General features: G+C 41.8%; 2 protein-coding genes across 8 annotated transcripts in view; both read right to left on the bottom strand.

Annotated features, from left to right (window-relative positions):
• Positions 1–21,572, bottom strand: part of LOC115003692 (poly(A) polymerase type 3-like) — a 981,812-nt gene that overhangs the window by 420,378 nt on the left and 539,862 nt on the right. The window lies entirely within an intron of this gene.
• nrxn3b (neurexin 3b) overlaps positions 1–21,572 on the bottom strand; it is a 270,213-nt gene that overhangs the window by 146,179 nt on the left and 102,462 nt on the right. For all 7 annotated transcript variants that reach the window (XM_029425564.1, XM_029425568.1, XM_029425567.1 and 4 more), the window contains 9 exons: positions 17,973–18,176; positions 16,343–16,369; positions 14,605–14,724; positions 14,029–14,141; positions 13,623–13,891; positions 13,059–13,249; positions 12,070–12,243; positions 11,118–11,144; positions 9,022–9,141 (listed from right to left, as the gene is read on the bottom strand). In XM_029425564.1, coding sequence (XP_029281424.1) covers positions 9,022–9,141; positions 11,118–11,144; positions 12,070–12,243; positions 13,059–13,249; positions 13,623–13,891; positions 14,029–14,141; positions 14,605–14,724; positions 16,343–16,369; positions 17,973–18,176 — 1,245 coding nt within the window. The remainder of the gene's footprint in view (positions 1–9,021; positions 9,142–11,117; positions 11,145–12,069; positions 12,244–13,058; positions 13,250–13,622; positions 13,892–14,028; positions 14,142–14,604; positions 14,725–16,342; positions 16,370–17,972; positions 18,177–21,572) is intronic.

Here is a 21,572-nt window from a genome sequence, read left to right as displayed (position 1 = left end):
CAGAAAATGATGTAAAAGGAATTTGGATACCTTCCATTAGAGTCTCTCTGACTGCTTTTTCCCATTTCTTGTGACAGGGCTAAGAGAAAGCATATTTAAGTAATTCAGCCTGCAGGATGGTGGACTCAATTGTTCAATCCGTTACTTTATCCCCTCATTGTTAACGACAAAAGAATACTTTGTGGGTGTTAAACAACTAAGTATGCTCTCTAAAGGAACGGCTGTAAAACTATGAATCCACTTGAATTAATATCAGAATTTGATCCACTGGGTCCAATAAAAATGGAAACGTTTCAATAAAAGTAGAATATTTTCACATCATTTGTGAAGTTGGCCGGAGGTAATCCTCCAGAAGACATCTCTATCAACACTTTAGTGTTCATGTTCCATGGGCACAAAAACACTGAAAGCCCGAAAAACGTTTTCAGTCTATGCCCTCAGTCAGAAACTTACATTGGAGTGTATTGGTTACCATTTGAAATCACGGTACCCAGCTCTAGTAATACACCTGTGGGCCAACGTATCCCTCACAGTGCATTTATATGGTAAATGAAGTGTACTAAAATAGAGCTTCTCCTCCTTAGCCGACAAAGGCCTTTATAATTTGCCTCTCGTTCACACACATCGATGGCGGCAGAGCTGCTATTAAAAGACACTGGCATAACCGTCAGGACACTTTTACATAAGAACAAGATTAGCCAGGGATTGAACCGCTGGCCAACTATGAATAAGATTTGTAACAGGCATTTTAAAGGTCTAAATTACAATTGTGAACAATTAAAAAGTAGTAAAAAGAGTTTGAGCCAATATGTTGGGTATTTACTCCAAACTTTGAGTAGACCATTTGTTAAAAGTTATAGAAAAACAAACAGAATAATCATTTGCTAAATCGATTAAATATCACAACCAAATGTCATGCCCATTTCTCACCAAGAGCCAGCGGAGTATGAGCAGACTTCTCGAAAGTATGAAATCTCAAAAATGACGACAATAGCCTTGTAATACATTTCTTTTGATCAGCTACTGTTTTCAAGGTCAAGAATGGACAATCAATCTCAAAATGGACGACAAGACTTTAAAGTGCTCCTAAGATCTCTCCTCTGAACTCAGGTGTGTTTACAGAGTGAAAGTGGACTGCGTGTTCGCTTTGGAAATAAAAATGTCAGAAGTAATTGCCTTTGAAATGTCTTCACCTGATGAAAACAATCAGTTTCATCTGATGGAGACTGGACATCTTGGCCCCCTGCACGGGAGCGCATTCCTTATACGAGTGCCCTTCAGAAGCAACACAGGGTTCTTCAGCTGAAAGCCCTTTAATTGTAAAAAAATAATGGCTATAAGCTATCACACAGTGCCATTTTTATTTCTAGCTCGAAGGGCTGAACCATTACATCCCTCAACCTTCCGATGAGGGACCTCACTATGGCAACTAAACTCAATGAATAGCATGACTGCCCTGTGGGTACACCTATACCTTCTAATTGTGAGACCAGATTATGGAAATTACCAGGTAAGGGTCAGTGTGACTATTTAAAAACCTGCCTGTAAGGTAGAAGTGTTGAAAGGTGTCTGTCAGACATATATTATTGCTTATCATCAAGTCTATCTAAGCCTTGGACTTGTTGAAATTCAGTCAGAGACACAGTTGGATTGACTTCTGATTTGAGATGAATACAAACGGGCTGGTAGATCCAGTGCCCCTCGTTTCTGATGAAGTAACCTACTGTAAGTGCCGTACAGAGAGCTTTATTCTTTGTAGTCTGATTTGAGTGGTTCAGCTCCCTACCCGTTGATGACTACCTATCAGCCTCACTGCTGGGAGACAAAGGAGAGAAAGGAGGGGGAGTGCAACAAGAACAATAGACTGATAGAAAGAGACAAACTCACCTTTATTTTTGATCCATGCACATCTAAATTGTATTGTGTGTACTCGCTGGTGCAATTGAGTGCAGAGGATGCTGTCTGTCAATGACAAATTACTTCTATTTGTGTGGCCTTTTCAAAACTACAGCATGAATTTGAACACATTCTCATGACAATGTGGAGTTGTTTTTACCAAAGATAACAAACGGTTACCAGAAAAGATTATTTGATCTTTTTTACTGGAACATCAGATCTAAAACACAGTAACAGGTGAGAAAGATGATGAAAGAGACATGTACAAATGAAAGTCCAGAGCAAAAAGAAATATCACAACTGCAAAAGAAAACATGCGTGCGGACTGCTCTTACTCAAGACATGTTCCAGCCCAAAACCTTGAACTTCAGGCGAGACATTCAAGGTATTGATTGGGTGATTTGTATGTGTTGCCACTGCTCCTGAAATGTGTCTAGGAACATGTGTTGATGGATGTGTCTGTGGCGGAGCTCTCAGCCTATGAGGGCCAGGATGGGTGCTGGGAACGCTCCGATTGCCTCAAGGTTACCCGCCTGGCACCAAAACAGATGGATGCCCCTCATCGTAAATGTCTGTAATGTGTTCAACTCAATCATTCCCTCCCTCCCCATACAAAATCTCTCTCTTTCGTTCACCGAGGCAGTTTAAAGAAAGTCTGAGAAGAGTTGTATCAAGAGATAGTAGGAGACCTTCCACATCTTATCCTAGTTGCAACAACTATAATATAAGGTTTCGTATAATGTTCTTGGTCTGAGCTAAAGGAATGGTTCAACAACTTTTGCTTTCTTTCCGATTGTGAGATGAAAAGATGTCATTCTGAAGTCTGTGTGTTAAGTATGAAGCGGGAGTCAGGACGTGTTTAGCCTAGCTTAGCATAGAGATTGGAAGCAGGGGGAAGTGGCTGGCTCTGTTCAAAGTGAAATAATTTAATTTAATGAATACAGACATCAATTCATTTTGTAACTCTTTTACAAAAATAAAATGTGAAGTGACATAATGTGGTTTTATGGGGAGTAAGGTGGTGGAGCAGTTTCCCTCTGCTCCAGCACCTAGGCAGTTTCTAGGCTAAATACATCCCATCTAGACTCAATCTAGATGTACTCACATAAAGTACACAAGATTGATACTTATCTCATTCTCAAAAAGAAAGCAAATAAGTGAGTAATGTAACTATTAACAGGCAGACAAGTGCTTGTTTCTGGCCTAACTAGGACCGATATTCACTTCAGAATTCACTTCTTCACCAACTTCTGGGAAAAAATATCTGTTATTTTAGCTGATAAATCCTCCACTATATTCACTAGTTAGTCTGCAACTGTTTCTGTCCATTTGGTGCTGAGCAAGTAGCGTGCAGTGGGGTTATCAGAGCTTTTACGCTGAAAATAGTGATCTGCTGCACTTGGAAATTAAGTTAAAGCTAACCTAGGAAGTTTTTGATCGTGAATAGGGCCATGGAGCCACGCACGCTGCTCAATTCACATACTGCCTTTGCTTTCGTGCTATTATACTTATTGGAAGTTAGTTGCGGTAATGAAGCAAGAAATATAGCAACTAGCTAGTAAACACACATGATTACAAATCTTTTTTTAAAACAACGTTTTAAACGAAATGCACTCAACATGTTTGTTGGACCCCAAGAATACACACAATGGGTAATGGCGAGGGAAACTAACTTCTCGTTTACCAGGGGATTTCTCAGGGCGCCTTTAATGAGAACAGAGTTGTGGGCCAGAAAACAAAAAACAATGAGGGGTTTGTCATTACAAGTGACATTAATCATTTGATGCATTGTTTGTATAGAAATATTGAAGTGCGGCTACCAGGAAATAATCCTGCATTAAGACTAATGGCAGCAATATATTCACATATGAAAATAAAAACAAATGATCCAAAAATATTGAAAACTGCACATTTCTTCAAACTCCCATTTATTGAGACTCATGAGGAGTAACATCTCCCGCTCTCCCTCCTCCATCTTTTTACCCGTTTTACATTCTCTTTTCTTCTGGCCCTGGGGCGTTTAAGCTCCACAGAGCTGCGTATATCTAATTATACCGCGGCTCTGAGCACGGCAGTGACACATCGATTGACACAAGCGACATCCACTCTTATCACAGTGACATGATGCAGTGCTTGGCAAGCATCATTAGCCTGATCAGCCAATAGCGGGGCAGCTCGTTAGACCCCCCCCAAGGGCTGGACATGCAGCTCCGGCTCTAATACAGATATCATAAGACAAGGGAGAGGAGTGATAAAGTGATAAAGTGATAAAGTTGGACAATTACACTTCTCCTCCAGCCACAGCTACACAACAACAGGAGCAGTTTCCTCAAAGCAGCAAACCTCATTCATCCAGAACAGGTACCTTTGTGATGATACCGCCAGCAGCTGTTAAGTGGCTGTTCAAGCCACCTGATCATGTGATGTCATTTTCTAGCCGACACATTTGCCTCAACTACTACAACAAAGAGAGTAAGATCATTCCAAAGTGCTCTTTTGGGATGGGTGATGCCCTGAGGAAAGAAAAGTCAATCTCTATGGAACTCTTTTGGCCCATTTCTGATCTACCTGTGGTATTTATAGGCAAATGTTCTCATATTTCTATGCTCCACTTATAAGCCCTCTTTAGCCAAAAGGTACTTTCACATACTGTAAGAAAACTTTCTATAAGCTTTTGAAAGAAGAAAAATAAAAAGGAAAACATTGCAGGTCTATTTGTCAATGCTCTCCTTTCCTGATTAATCTTAATATTGATTATTTCACTGGCCGAAAAAGCTATCCATGTATTATCTAAAGTTGCAGCCACTACATCTGTGCCCACCTGAAACTATGCCAAGCACCATGGTTCCCGGAGAGAGCTTCATAGCCAACTAACCTCTGCCCAACACCTGTTGGCCAGCCCAGCCAGCTCGAGCTACTTAATCCCATTTACAGGGACAGCAGGTTAAATTATTCAATGCCCCTATGAAAGCGCTTTCAGTATTCATGAGGAGGTCTATAGATACCAGCAGCATGTGCATGTGTTGGTGTGCCTTTTCTCATTTTCTTCTTCATTCTAAAACCTTCACTCATCATTGAGGTCATGTCAAAGTGAATAGCACCATTGTGTGGCTACCTTTTCTTTCCATCTCTGGTTTTAATACTGTTGAGCAGACACATCAGTCAATAGGAGGAATATACTGTTATTACTGTTGATTTTCTACTGAACAGAACATTGTGGACCAGAGCAAACACAGCTTGTTCCTCAACCCCAAACCTCTTTTTGTCCTTTTTCTTTCTCTCTCTCTCTTCGCTCCCCTCCCCAAAGACAGAAAAGGAAAAAATGACTAGGAGGCGAATGCCATGATTATTTTCCTTTATATAGTGAAGGAAGCGATGCCGCCGCTGTGTCATTTATGTAAGCAGTTAGCCAGATATGGTTACAGCCCTCTGAGCAAGCCTTGAAAAGTGAATTAAGGACATTGGGTTGAGCAGCAGCAGAGGGTTGGTTGGATCAATACACTGGCAGAGAAATTCATCACTAAATCTATCTAAGCAATTACTGATGCCAGCATCAAACTGACGAACAGCGTTCTGTTGCCTGTCTTCATTCTCTCTTCTTCACTATTTATTTCTGTTTGTTTACCATGTTCCTGACTGTGGAACAATGCAGCGACCTTTGCAGAGATAATTCTATTACGCAAGTTGAGTAATTGCTCTGGATGTGGAAGAGGAGTGTCCGCTGCTCTTCCTGCTTGGCCCACAGCTCCCATGTCCTTGGATTTAAATGAAAATATGCTGTATTCATAGAACCTGACAGGGAGAGGTCCGCTCAGAAAATAACAGAGCGGAGAGGAGGGGAGAGGAGGAGAGAAGGCGAAGAGAAAAAGGGGGATGGATACGAGACGACAGGGAGATGGAGATGAGCATGACAAAAGCAGTGAGCCAGAACCAAGCAGGATGAAAATGCTATAAAAAGAGCTCATTCCTCCACCCCCCCACACCCCTTTTTTAAGCAGTGCAGCATGATGTGTACCTCCAGATTATCCGAGTGGCTCTAAATGTGGCCTGTACGGTGCAAAAAGAGCCCTGTAAATTTCCTTTGTGTCTTGTTCCCATAAGTAAAGGTGTGCAGTGACAGAGTGCGGGCTGCAGGGGTACACAAGAATAAATGGAAGGAGTGTAGATAGTTTTTGTCTTTTCTTCTCTTCCCGCCACCTACAGCCCTGTTGGCTACAGTGGAAGAGTGCAGAGGGCACAGAGGCTCGACGCTAACAATCTGCACAGATGAAACTGCGAGAGGCTTCACTGGCAGAAATGTTCACTTTACTTTGTTCAAGTTTCTTCATTTGGACAATGGGTAGAGATGGAGTCAGAGAAGCAGACAATTACTGATATTTGCTGCCAGCTATCAGAGAGGGAGAGACGGAGAGAAACAGAGGGAGAAGCTCCAATCCCACATTGTTAATTAAAAACTCTCTCAGCGCTGCGCCCGCTGAATAAAAGGCAGTCGCACAGTCGTACTAAAGAGACACACGCGAACACAAGGCGAAGACTGCGTGCACCGTTTTCATTTCTATCAAGCTACTTCAATCGGACAATAAAACTGTTGGCAATATGATTGTATTGTACCACATTAGATTGTGCATTGTTTAGGAGATTGCACAATATTCTCTCTATGATCCATAACTATAGAAATTGGATGGGCTGTGTGTTTGTAGTGAGGGGATGGATAAAGAGAGCGAGAGAGAGAGAGAAGTACAAGAGGCAAAGCAGGAGAGGAAAATAACAGGAAAGCTGATTTCATGGTCGAGGGATTGCATCTCATTTTCTCCTGGTGCGGAGGGACAGTGTGCGGCGCTGCTTGTGGGTTTACTGCCACCTGCTGGTGTGTGACTGCACTGCTGAGCTCACTGAACCTCTCACAGACACAGGCTGTCATCCGAGTCAACATAAGAATATTGGGGTCAATTCAAGAGAAATAAACGACAGGCCTTATGTTGGGCATGTAGACTTGAGTGTGCACTGAAATGTTAACTCCTGTGAACCAAACTTTGCCCATTTATCCTCTTTCACTCCGTATTGCTTATTTGCTTATTTCGAGCACCGGAAATGAAAAGAAATTGCTTAGAAGAATACCAAGAGAGAATCAACTACAACATTCCCACTTAGAGCAACACCGCTCTGTGAAAGATGCCGTTCTACGCAGTCCAGTCAATATAAGAGAACATCTATCTCCAAAACCAGCAACAGGGATACCAAGACTTGAACCTGCAGTGTCATGAGATGTGAAAGAAGTTACTATCCAAACTCCTGTGTTTCAAGAAGAAATATGTCCGTGTCGATCGGAAATCAATGAAGCCTCCCTCCATGTCATCCCGGGCAGCACCAGGAAGTGAATTAATGAGGGCGTCTCATCACTAATTAACACATAAACACACAGCTCCCATCACCAAGTGAGAGCTGGAGTCGATTGCTCGCCCAGTGTGGACACAATTTCGTCAGATGATCTTTCGCAGAGGGGGGGGGGGGGAGAGAGGAGAGTGAGAAGCAAAAAAAGAAAAAGAGAAAATAATTTGAGAGGTATGAAGTCATACACAGCAGCCAGGTCTAACATCAGAAAGGTCTGGATGATTAGGGGATGCCAGCGCTCACAGAGAGCGGCTCTCTAACAGCCTCCACCACCTCATTAGTCTGGCCCAGCAGCAGTATGCCCCGACTATTAACCGCTAAATGAAAGACCGCCAACCGTGATTACTGAGGGGAAGTCCCCTGTCGTCATGGGGATAAGAGATACCACACACATACACTCACACTTCGACTTCTATGATAGCTATTTGAAGGGCGTTTATGGAAAGGCAATTGAGGCAGAAGTGGATATTTTACACACATCATCAGTCACAGCCATTCACTCCGAAACCCAAAACGCGAAAGCTCGGGACATCAAGCATTTCCTACGACAAATTGCCTGCATTGCAGCAAAAAAAAAAGAAAAAACACCCTCAGACAATTGCCGGCATCTCCCAGTTGCTTCATTTAAAGATCACATAAAGCTTTCAGCACCACTTTCACGCAGCGAATCTGACAAGGGCTTAATAAGCACATGAGTGAAGTAGCCTCGGAGTCCTTGAGTCAAGGATGTGGTACTCACTGTTGCATAGAGGAGGCAGCGGATCCATAGTTGCATCCAATTTGTGTGTTTGGACTTTTTATGAGTTATCATAATAATGTGTGTTTTTAATGCACTTCTATACGCAGGATATGGTTATGTAATACAAATGAAATATGGCAGTTTGGTACAGTTGTGCGTGTGCGTGGAGTAGACTGAACGCACATGTGTTAAAGCAGCATTCCATACAGTTAAAGGGACTTTACTGCAGCAGCGTCTGAGATATCCTGACTTTTACTTCCTAATACGGGTGAAACTCAGTGATGGAGAGTAACTAATGTTTTTAATGAAGTGCTGTACTTATTTCCTCTAGTATTTCTATTTCCTGCTGCTTTACACTTCTACTACATCGCAGAGGCAAACATTTAACTGTTTACTCCACTACATTATTTAACTTTATGTTACTTTGGATATATAGAATAAGATTAATAATACAAAGTATAATATCACGTCTTATTACAGTTTAAGATAATAATGTATTGATCCCTTGGTGAGGTGAAACTCACAAGCTACCCAGCAGTATACATAGTACAAATAATATTTTTTATTTTATTTTTTAAAAGCTTCACCTCGACCAGCTGCAATATTAAAGTGATGAACACATTAATGCATTAATAATTACAATAAAATAATATAATGTGTATTATTCTGAAATGGGACCTTTACTTATAACAAGTATATACAGTGTGGTATTACTACTTTTACTTAAGTAAAGTTCTGAGTACTTTAGTCCACCGCTGGTTAAATTGGATTGGAAATTGGATCCTAAACTTCCCATAATGCAACTTGAGTTTTGTAAGACTCTCCCGGACCGTTTAGGTTCTACGCCCAAGTTCAAGCCAAGAGATGTCACTTGAGTACTTTTTTCAGACTTTTAAAGCTTCCTTCAGAGCCACAGGATACATATATAACATACACGAGTGCTCCTTTAACGCACATTGCGAGCCAAGTACAGGTAAATCTTAAATTGTACTCACGATCGTTGCAGTGAGTCCCCAAGTAAGACGTCATGGAGCAGTCACAAGTGAAGTTCTCCCACTGCTGGATACACACACCCATGTTGGCGCACGAGTCCTCCTGGCAGGTGGTACTCGGGCCTGGACAATAGCGGAAGGGAGGGAGGGTGAAGGAAAGAGATACAACAGGAGCACAGTCAAGAAAGCAGTAAGAGCTACTGCTGAGACTAAATGCAGGACCCATGCAAAAGAAGTGCACTCTTGACAGATAGATATATACAGCATGTGGGCCTAGAAGAAACAACAAGGAGCAAACAGTGCCACCACAGGAAGCCCAACCTGGAGTACAACACATTTTAAAAACAGTCTGGGGAATCCTGTTTCATGGCGAGTAAAGCGGCAAACGCAGTGGCAAGCCAAAACATAGGCGGCCAGCTTTTCACAGGATCAGCAGCACGCTTCTCAAGCAGTGGGAGCATCAGCGTTTTCTTAGAGGTAATTGCTGTAAAAAGTGCTGTAAAGGATGCTATGCTAGTTTAGTTCTAATCTGCGTGTAGAGACATGCTACAGCAAATTGTACCACAGCTGGGCTGATGTGATGACACTGTCAACATCCCTTCATTTCCTTCTTTTAGAGTGTGTGTGCAGGTGGACATGCATTTATCATTCCAACAAGTAATAAAAACAAAAACAAAAGTTTTATCAGAGTAAAACTTAGAACGCTGCATTCCCTCTGTGAACAAGCAAGACAAGACATGAAAAAAATAACCTTTTAACAAATGACTCATGGATAAAAAATCCATTAAACAATACCTGTTTAAAAAACAAATGACATTAAAGTGGCCCTGGCAATTTTCTTTCCAAACATCTTTCTCACTGCGAGGATACACGGTGAACATTAGACACACTAGACAGGCGGGATTCATGAAGAGCAGAGGACAAAAGAAAGAGAAAACGAGAAAACGAGAAAACGTAGTGCATGTGTATGCACTTCAGCCAGACAGGAGTTGAGGAGGGTATTCAAAGTCAAGCTGGATGTGTGTTTGCTATTAGTCTACAGCACACATAGCTCTTACCTTTGAATACTTGTACTGAGAGGGAATGCAGATAAGGACAAGCTCACGGCATAGATAACGAGATAAACAATTCCCCCATCGGGGGAGACAGACACGGGGGGTGGGGGGAGGCCGAAACCCCTCTGATAACCATGTTGTAAACAAACAAAAGTAAATCAATTCAAATTAAATAAAATGTCAGACAAATGCAAGTAAACGGTGTCAATTGTCTTGTGCGAGACAATGTGAAGAGAAGACATTTGAAGTAGAGAACAGAGCAAGTTTGCCCGCTGAAATTGCGTTTACTGTGCAATGCACGGTGATGGAAGTCAACCAGGTATCATCGACACTGTGCGCATACATCGATTTCTGCATCGCCTCAGCGTGAATCTCATGTTTGTATGCGCACATTGGTGCTCGTCTGTCGCCGTTTTGAGTGTTGCAGCAGGAGGTCACTCGCTCTCTGACAAACACTCAGCTGAAGAAAGTGATGTTTGTCTGTCAGCATGCTGCTGATGTACCTGCGTGTAGATGTGCAGCTACAGCCTGTAATGTGTTTCTGCCTGCCATATACTCGTACTGTATGAACATCACTTATCAGACCTCAACTGTTTACTCCCTTTAAATATACTGTGTATTCAAAATCTGTGCAACTTTATCAAACATGGATACACCTAGCCTGGTGGTTATCAGATAAGAAAACATTCTATAAAAACACTTTCCCTGCTATATACAGTTACATGTGCTAGAATCTAAAGTAAACAAACACATGTGTGTGGATACATTCACACTGCAGCAGCACTTTACTATCAAATTGCAGTTATAACCACAATAATAATACATTTTATTATAAAAGATATATATTCTGGTTGTTTAATAAGTTGTTGTGTCTTCCATTTGTCCCTATCCCTTTTCTATCTTAGTATTCCCTTTTCTTTTCAGAGAGCAAGTCACCTCCGCAGCACCAATGAATTATTACTGCCATGGTGACACCCACGATGCATTGCACACAGCAGATTTTCAGGCGAGCAGGCCTCAGAGAGGCTGAGTTTAACCCTCTACCTTGCAGGTCGGCTTTGGTGAAACCAACTTTGTTAGCGCAGAAAGAAAATAAACAGAACAGAGCAGAGCGGAAAACAAGAGTAAAGGTTAGTGAGGGACCAGTATTGTTAGTGTTTGTAAAACTTGTACAAAGTTTGTCACTTTGGCAGAGTGCAACATTGGGGAGCGTTGTTGGCTTGTTAGCGAGGGTTGAGTTCCTGGAAAAGATCCTACATAGTGGTATTCTTTTAATAAAACATTTTGAAAATCATGGCCACTGTGCAGCACTTTGAACGTCTCTTAAACTTCTGCTGCCCTCTAGAGGTCACATGCAGAGGCTCGCGCCACACATGGAACATCATTTATAGGCACAATAGAATTTTTAATTGGAAAGAAATAATGATATAGAATATCTAATATAGATGGAAAGAGCCTTAAGCCGAAACAGATTGACTTGTAATTAAAATAACAGCAATATTAAATGAATTAGTGTGTCACAGTACAAACACCAAATCGTCAGCATCTTATTTGTGTTATGTAATAGTAAAAAGCAAGAGTTTCTTAAAACGCAGATTGCAGGAAAAGGAAAAAGGGCAGGGGGGGTGAACGTTTGAGTGCAAGTAGCAACTTTATATCTACAACTAAAATCAACACCTACGCTTTCTTTTAGTTTCATTTTCTTTCATAATAAAGGTAAACAGGATGTTTCTTAATTAGGTTTTTCAAGTTTTAGTACTTCCACTTAACTTAAAAAGATATCGATGCAACATAAAAAGTTAACAAGCCAAAAAACTTAAAAGACAAATTTGAAGTATTTTCCTATGATGTGACAAATGCCTGGCGAAGGAAAAGAAAATAGGCAGGATTAACAATGCCAGCGAGTGGCTTTAAGGGCTACTGAGGAGCCTTCTAATTAGACTAATAAATCTCACATGGCAGGTCATGAGTCTCATACGCTACAGGCTATCTGTACCTTCACAGCCACGCTCGATCTGCCCGCTGCGGAAAAGGGCGTCGTTGATGAGATCTGGCAGACGGCCGTTGAGATCAACTGAGGCCAAGCAGCCTTGGAAGCCCTCCCGAGAAACCACCAGCTTAGGGAGGTTCTGGTACATGTTGGGACCCAGACCTCCGACAAACAGGTCACCTGTAGGGCAAGAAGGTAAGTGAGTGAGTTTAATATACAAAGATATTACTATTTGAATAATTATTTATTTAAAAAAGTGAAAACAATTTCTTTGTTTCTTAAGTAAACCTCTTTAACTGTAAACGCTTTCTTGTGATGCAAATATCCAAACATTGATTGAGATTATTGTGTTTGTTATACTGAATCTCTTAACATGCTGCTCAACTCAACAATCCCTGAGGACCAGAGCAGTGTTTCACAGAGTCCTCTGGAGCCAGTGGAGGGAGAAAGTCATTGTTCAAGTCCTAAACAAATCAACTCTCCTTCACCAAGTTGAATGCCATTCTTAACTTAAGGAATGGTTCAACATTAAGGGGAAAACGCTCAATACCACTCAAGTAATTCCAATTCGTTAGTCACGTCTTCGCTGAATGCTTTGCAGGCTTACATCCATTGTATGTTGACAACAACAGAATCTTTACATCTGTATGTGGTAAATCCAGATATTACCTGTAGTCTGTCCAAAGCAGGGCTACTCAGAGTCTGCTGTGAAAAATGAACACGTGGACGTTTCATTAAAACGCTTACAGTATATCCTCTGTCAGGAAATTGAGCTGACTGGCAGTAACAATCTTTTGAGTCACAAGCCTTTAGGGTTTGTATTCAAAGTCAAGCTGCAAGTCTTTTTTCATTTTGTCAAGTCAAAGGTATAAGAGTGATGACTCGGGTCTCAAGTCCGTGTACTGCTGGGGATGCTGTTGGGCTTGTATGATCTTCTTTGACCTCCATCATGAAGGCATTCAATTTAAATCTCTCCGAAAGCAACGATGTGGTACCTTTGAGGTCGAGGTTCTTGGCTCCGTTGACATTCTGGGTGACAGACTTTGTGTCCACCTTGAGCGTGTGCGTGTTGGCGGAGTCTCTCGTGATGACCACGTTATGCCACTGGTTATCGTTCAGTGAGTTGTCACTGTTCCCCTTCAACAGGCTCGGCCCGTTCCCCAGGTCGAACACATAGTGGATAAAGCTGGCAGAGGAGAAGCACAGCAGATGAACACATCAGGGTGTGTTAGTGTAGATGTGTGTGTGTGTGTGTGTGTGTGTGTGTGTGTGTGTGTGTGTGTGTGTGTGTGTGTGTGTGTGTGTGTGTGTGTGTGTGGTTGCAGTATGTCTGCAGACTGATTAACCATAATGGAAAAACTCTCATAATCCCTCCACGTTGCTCTGACACTAATAAGAGTTAAACTGATAAAGAAAAACAATCTTCGCTGCAGGATGATGATTGTGCTTTTACAGGCGTACAAAAGGTGCAACAGAGATTTGGGACGGATAGTTAAATTCATAACGCTTTAAGAAACAAAAACATTCTCTCTGCACTAAAGCCAAGGAATAAAACTCACCCTTTGACCAGCTCCACAGCAATGAAGTCGTTCCCGTCTCCGCTGTTGAAGATGATGAAACCGTCAGGCGAGGTGGTTTTGAACTGAAAGAAGAGGTGCATTGTGGTATAGGCCTGCAGAGTGGCCAAGCCTAGGTAGCTCCCCTTGGTCTTGAAGGTCACGGGGTCGGCGATGATGAAGCGCATGCCAAAGCGGGCGTTCAGCTCGCAGAAGTCGATGTCCCCGTTCTTGCACATGTCGATGTACTGCATACCGTTGAACTTAAGGCTCTGCGGGAGAGTTGTGGAGAGACGGTGTCGTCGTGAATAAATTGTAAAGCAAATGTCTTACAAAATAGAGAACATGAGTCTCAGAGAATCAGTGATGGACATTTGTTGAAATGGTATTTATGTATTTCACTTTATACCTGAAGATGCCCAATGAAGGAGGAGGGAGCAGACGAGACAAAGCGCCTCTCGGTCAAGATGCCCGTCTCCACGTTGTTGAACTCTAGACGGGTGTGGTCGCCCGCCATCTGACCTGAGACGGAGGAGGGAAGAGAAAGGAGAAGAAGCGGAGGGATGAAGGGGTGAAAGAGGAGGAAAGATACTGCGACCTAACCTTAACCCAGCAACAGCACAGCTTCACTTTGTGTCGTGCTAATGCAATAACTCTACCAATGCATGAATACCATGAAGAAGACTCATTTTCAAACAAATAGTGAAATCGCAGACCAATACATTTTTACAATAGGTCAGAATTATTAGATTATTAATAATTAGACACAATGAATCTTACTTTGATATGTATGAGAATTGTTTTTCTTCAGTATGTGTGTTTTTTGTTTAATGAGATCTAACTAAATAGCTTTAGTGACACGGTATAAAACAGCAGCTAGAGATTAGAACCCCCCTGACCCCCCCCAAAAACAGAAAAAAACAAGAGAAATATTTGATGATCATGCACGTCAGGGATATGTTACAATGCTTCTCAGGAGTAATACCTTCAGCCATGTCGTCATCCACAGTGAGTTTGAAGGTTTTACCGCGGCGGACCACTCGTACCGAGTGCCAATCATTGTCGTTGAGCTTTTGTCCGGCATAAAGAACCTCAGGGCCCTTGCCTGAAGAGGAGGGTTAGTTAGTCCAGGGACGGGGGAAGCACACGCACAAACCAAATCTCTGTTTTCAAAACTAAAGCAACCGACTAGAAAAATCAACCAGGAAAAGACTTTTCAATTATGAATAAATACAGATTTCTTTTCTTTAAAACAATACGTTGAGTCAGATTAAAATAAGATCTTTATCATTTGAAGATATAGCACTATTCCTTTCCAACACACAAATTTGGTTTTGATTTGACAACGGAGGCAACTGACAGCAAAATCAAATAAAACCTTTGCTGTTACTCATACAAGGACTCAAAAGCTGTGACTCGTATAATTGAATATACCCGTCTCTCTCTCTGCATTGCTTTTATTTCATTGGTTTTTAGTTGTGAAATCTGTTCCAAGTTATACTATGACTTAATTACTCTGTTTTGACAGTTTAATTGCAGGAGGTAGATCTCAAATTGTACTTCAGTTTCATTGTGGCTGCCATTACGACAAGCCTGTAGAGATTGTGTTCTTATAACCAACCACTAGAGGGCAACCCCGCCCCGAGTTCAGAATCCTGAGTCTGCTGAATAATATTGAACACAGAGTTTAAATCCATGTAAACAGTGTTCGGCAGGAGTAAAGTCATTTCTAGACTAGGACTAGGATTTTAATTTGGTGACTAAAGATTCTGTTGTCTATTGCTGAGCCAGCCATGTAGACAAATACAAGTGTAGAGCCTCAAATGTAGGAGTCCGCTCGTTATAACTGTCAATCAAGTATTAAAACTATTCAATTATTTTGTAACACTTGCTGTTGGCAAGGCCACCGAGTAATGCTGTGGTCAGCAGTATATTATATTATGTCTTACTGAATTAAAAAAGGAAACTTAACTTTAAGTAAATTGAAAATTTGGATTCAAATGATTTAAAGTGACACTATGCAAAACCAAATCAATTCAATCGTAAATTAATTTGAAAAATCATTTTTCTTAGAATTTTGCAGCACATATTCATGCATGTGTACTGGATTATTACTTACTGATAATAATCAAGATAATCAATAAGTACAACCTGTTCTCACTCATAACCAAACCCCCTGTTAAGTCTTTGCTCTGCTTCTCTCTCTCTCTCTCTCTCTCTCTCTCTCTCTCTCTCTCTCTCTCTCGTGAAACGTTTAAACGTAATGAGAAATAAGAGTCCCTTTCATGAGTAACAGCATGTCTCCTAACACCATCCGAATATCACATTATAATTCTATATGCTGCTGTAAGTGTTGAAATAACAAGGGTAAGAAAACAAAGCGAGTGGGACACACAGCAATATATTACAGGATAAAACAATATAGCCCACAGAGTCTAAAGGGGAAATGTTCAGCGAGTAGCTACGAGCACACAGGGAAATACCAGGTGCCTGAATCAATTTAAGAAGTGGGCCATATAAATATATACGAAAAAAGTACATTAAGTCCGCTTTGCAACTTTAATCTCTTGCTTTACCCCCCCCCCCCCCCCCTCTTATCTGAGAAATCCTCTTATCAGTCCCCTGCATTCACACACTCCTGCCCTAACATCTGGCACACAGGCTGTAATCAAACATTGATTGTAGTGTAGGAAGAAGGCTGCAGAAGAAGAATGTTGACTTACTGGTGTTACAGTTTATCCTGACACAGTCTAGATGGGGAGGGGAGAATAAGTGACAGATGAAATCGCATCCTTCAAGGTTACAGCTGCAGACATCCAAGAGCAAGAAATGCCACCTTCCGGGGACGGTCACATGACCCCGGCGGCCATTGGTTGGCTACTGATGGTCAATATACTGACACCAATTATTGTAATTACTTTAAATGCTGTAGCCAATAATATTGCACCGATGTTGGTCAATATTACTGTACTGATTAAACTGTTCAGTTCTTTGGATCAATAGGTATGCTGATAGCATCAGATGAGTATTAATGTCAGATAGGCTACATGTTGAATTTGCAAACCAGCAACTAGAGCCAAAACAGTTTTCAAGTAGCCCACCACAGCAGAGTGTAAAATTGAGCAGTTTTTATATTATTTGTCATTAAAAAGTTAACATTTTTCTTACTAAAAAATCTCCATCTATGGGAGAGCATTGAACCTGTGTTTGGCAGGTGCAGGCTGAAATCCATGTGACCAGGCTGGTCATGTGCCGTCAACCGCAACAGAAAAGTGGGAACAAACAGCCTCGAGCCACGCAGCACCAACACCGTACAGAAGCCTAAAGACCTTCTCTCAGAGGGTCCTGTGTAAGGTAGTGCATTCAATTTAAATGCATTTAGTTTGAATCATATTTAGATGTTTTCTTTAAAGGTAAACTTCTCTTTTTTGAATGCTTGGGAAAGAACCACACTGCACATTAAAAACCATGAAATATGAGCTACAGGTGTTCCATGTTTTTGGCAGCTGTGGTGACCGAGTGCATTGCCTTCTATAACTAAAATATACTCAGATATTTTGTATGTACATATGCTTTACGTGGAGTTTCTCTTCTAGGCTCACTGGTGTGAAAGCCTGCATTCTACTTAAATGTAGCATTAGAGCCACCATCTGCAGGCGCGCTGGGTGCTGTGGCATCGGGCTGTTTGCCAGACGGGCCGCAGGCTCGGGGCCTTTGAAGGGGTGAGTGCCATCTTTGAACAAGGCATGGGAGATGCCAGCTAGACCAAGGGTTACTAATGGACGGAGAGAGACATGAACCTGCTATCATGAGAAAAAAAATGAATGAATAAATAAATAAAGACCACAGGAACAGACCCACATGATAAAAATGCATACTATCAGTGCAGCACTAACATGTAAAATGCTTACCTGCACATGAATAAATGGCAGAAAATCAGCTAAAATGTTCTTATCCAAATGAATGCATGTGTGAGGACAGTGCCATCTATTAAAGTAATAAAAAAATGAAATGCTGTGCCTTTGTAAAATATCTATTTGTACACAATAATGACTAAAATGATGTGTTCAGAAGATGTTCTGCAGAGCATGGATATCTGTGTTATGTGTTAGATTGATGGATATAAAAATCTACAAAGACGTCTAAGCATCAAGGCAGAAAAAAATGATAAGTCCAGGCAAGTCAAAGACAATACATGCAACTACAAAGACAAACTACAAAAACTGGTTTAGTGTGTGTTAGGTCGGATATCATGTCTGGACCCAAAACAAAACAAAAAGATAACACAAAGACAGTAAGGCCTCCTCTTGAACTGGAGGGGAGGTGAGCCAACAGGGACGGTTTATACGATACCTAGGTTGACCGTCAGTTTGACTCTCCCGCTGTCCAGCTCGAGCCTCAGCGTGTCCGCAGACTCGCGGGACGTGGCGGCCATGAGCAGGCCGAACGCCCGCTGGGACATAAAGCGCAGGGAGACGTCCTCGGCCTCTGTGTGCATCACGTTTGGGATCACGACTTTCATGTACATGCTGCCGTCATACGACAGAATGGAAGACTCTGTGAGAAAAGAAGAACATGTACATACAGTAAGCTTAAAGTGCACGGTGCCAACAACAGTAATGAGGGGAAGGTGAGGCCGTATCCATTTGTGTGTGCGCGCTACCATCATAACGGCAAAGTGTGGCAATATATTGCTTATGCTTCCCCTCCTTCTGACAGCTTTGTTTAAGTTACCCAAACTTCTGATAAGTTAAAAGAGACTGTGTGCTATGAAAGCTAACACACAGGGGGGAAAAAACAATTTAAAGTAGGATGCATCAACGAGAAACACACACATACATGTCCCACATGACCGGTTGTAGCTGTATTCGTCATGCACCGAGTGACAGGCGAGTGTCAGGCTGAGGCACACACTTCGCTGCTCAGTGTGCAGAAAATGTAATCATCATGCTAATTCCTCCTCTCCCTGGAAACTCCCCTTTACAGACGTCAGGTCAGCAGCTTTTAAAATCATGAATACATTGAATTCAACATTTTAAATGTTAATTATAAGTGGAAACATAGCGTTATGTAAAATGTCCACACACATGCTCACACCCCGAGCTACACAACCCGTCTTGTTTTTGAGGAGAGACAATAAAAAAACAAATAGATTGAGGTGGTGCGAAGGCAGGTTGCCCCAACTCGTCTGTTCCCTTCTGACGAGTCCAGAAGCAGGAGAAAACCAGAGCAAGCGAGGCGAAGAAAAACGGAAGACTGTCGAGGACTGGAAGCCTCGTGGGGAGGGAGACAAAGATTAAAAAGGGCATCCAACCATGACATACCTGTTTTGACACCTCAGCTTTCAAAAAAAATAAAAAAGAAAGAAATAGCCCTGTGGCGTCAGAAATGCACCACGGCTGCGTGTAGGGAAATGCTGAGGCTGTATGTGTTGCTTCTGCAGCATCTCATGAAACAGGGGATGTACATGTTGTCACGAGCCTCGTGCTTTCTTTTTTCCTTTCATTTGGGTAGAAAAAATGCTTACCCATGCAAACGGTAATCCATGAGAAGTAATATTGGATTTTGCTTCACTTAATTGTCAAAATGTGTGTGATATGTTGTAAAATTCATATATAAGCCCTGAACAATCCGTCTCGCCAAGCAGAGCACTGCTGTAAAAAAATAAAAAATCACATTAGTTTGTGTTGCTTTTAGGGCTGTTGTAAAATCCATTCTATGAACAAGCTGTCGCCTGTGCGACTACAGTAGCCTGGAGGATAATGAAACCTTGGCTCAACATTTTCCTACTCTTTTTTTAAATTGCACGGGCTCTCTGCCTCTTTGTGTCTCCTTCGCTCTCATGTACACGCTCACAAATAAAGAAACACGGTCACACTTCCACACATGCATGGCACGCCCGCCCGTCCACACACAGATGGAGCCCCTAACTGACAGAGGCATGTATTGATTTGTGAGCCAGCTCAGGTCCCAGGCTCACACTAAAAGGAAAAAAAACACAAAACACAAATGGACGTGGAAAGAACCGTAGAAAACAAACTGTGATGTCCACGCTGGAGTTTGAGCCGACGTGGCACGGCACCCTAGGTAAAACAATTTCTGAGTGTAGGTTCAGATGCTTGTAGATATAAGAAATTCACATTAGGTTTGAAAACATCTTAGAAGTGTCACTTCTTAAGGCTGCAGTGGGGAACGTTCTTTCTCCCCCCCTCTGGTAGCGAGAGTCATTACCATATGAGAAAGACTGTAACGACTGAGCAGCAGCTAGAAGTACAACGGAAGATATGATGGACAATCCTAACAAGCATCCAAGAAGAGTTTCTGGCATGGAGGCTAAACAAACTGTGGAAGAGTGCATTGTTTTATGCATGCCATTACTGTTTCTTACTGTTATGGAACGTATTTGTTAAAAAGGACAATCATTTAGGCTTTTGACTTAAGATAACTCAAATAGTTTTTATTGTGTGAATTTCCCATGTCACACGTAGATCATATCACAACACTGTCCAGCAGAGGCCAGTGAAGACGTGCCAATATTAAAGGAAAAGCCCTGTCATTACTTTCATAAGGAGGAGCGAAAAATGAAAAACAATCAAATATCCATCTGTGCCATCCAGCCCATGGTTGTAAAAAAAATCATTTTTTCTCACGAATGTCAACCTTGTGGTGGCGCTAGAGGAACAGTTAGGGGATTTTCTAAATAATTAGAATTTATCCTCTGGGCACCACACGATATTTCAGTCTGGACCAAAGTGTCACCAACAAATCGAACTGCAAGAGCATGCAAACACAATATGCAAATCTGTTGCAGTTTTTAGCTTTTCATGGTTGCAAAATGCTCTCAGTCTGCATACAAACCAACATGCTCCACTGCTCCACAGCCAACACTGTGCTCTGGTTCTTTCAGCAAGCAACAGCATAATAACACTCAGTTTTAAATTTCTGTTTTTATGTAAAAAAAAAAGAAATCCTTTTTGGGGCAAAGCAGTCCCCCACCATGTCTGAATGTCATCAATCAATCTCCACTGGGATTGGCTGTGTTGTAGTCAAATGGCTTTGTATTGTCCGAAGAGAGGAAAGGGAGGTTGACTGGTTGACTGCGGTTCAGTTTATTTTATTCCCACTGCATGCATCTCTCCGATTTGAGGGACAGAAAACCAAAACAGGGAAAAGACTTGAGGATGTCGACACGGTTCATTTAGAACCACTGAGGGAAGGTTCAAGGAGGAAGAAAGAAAGGGAACATCTCTTTTAAAATTCTAATTCCCGAGATGACCGACCAGAAGTCCAAGTCACAATGTCCCTTACTGGTCAAATGTGTTCCTCCAAAGACAACAAGATACAAAGAAGAAGAGAGCTGAATATTGCAATTTCATATCATTGATTAATATACATTTTCTACCTAAGGATCTGAGTCAGCAGTACACACAGAAACCTTTGCTGGTCATGGACTCTCCCTCAACACCTCTGCAGTACTGAGTAAACCTTACAAGAGGAATTCAAAGTGACGCACTTCCACGCTTTGTAATAAACAACTTGCCATGGCCTTACTGAACATACCCGACTAGAACTAGATGCTTTAACAAGTCGAAGCTGATCCAATCAATATGTTTACGTTAACAATGGCTCAAACTGCGTTATGCAAAGTGAAACATGCTGCAGAGTAAAGCTTTGGGCGTGCACAACTACACAGTAAGTACAGCAGGTCAAAGTTGAACCGAGAGGTTGGTGGACAGCTTAGCTAATGATTTTACTGTTCGCCTATTCGCACATCTCAGCAATTACAAAGGTAATAGGTAATCCTGTTATACCAAGAGAAACTAAAAGGGCACTCACAGAGACCTTCACCAAGAACGTTTCCATTAGTGAAAAAGAATGCAAATATCCGCCCTGTGACTCAGATCTGCTCTAACGTGTAAGGGGTTGTTCCTTGGCCAATGTTCCACCCTTCCA

This window comes from Cottoperca gobio, chromosome 24 (genome assembly GCF_900634415.1).
Source record: "Cottoperca gobio chromosome 24, fCotGob3.1, whole genome shotgun sequence".
NCBI classification, from domain to species: domain Eukaryota; kingdom Metazoa; phylum Chordata; class Actinopteri; order Perciformes; family Bovichtidae; genus Cottoperca; species Cottoperca gobio.
The sequence above is the reverse complement of the archived record's forward strand: the minus strand, read 5'-3'. Positions and strand labels throughout refer to the sequence as shown.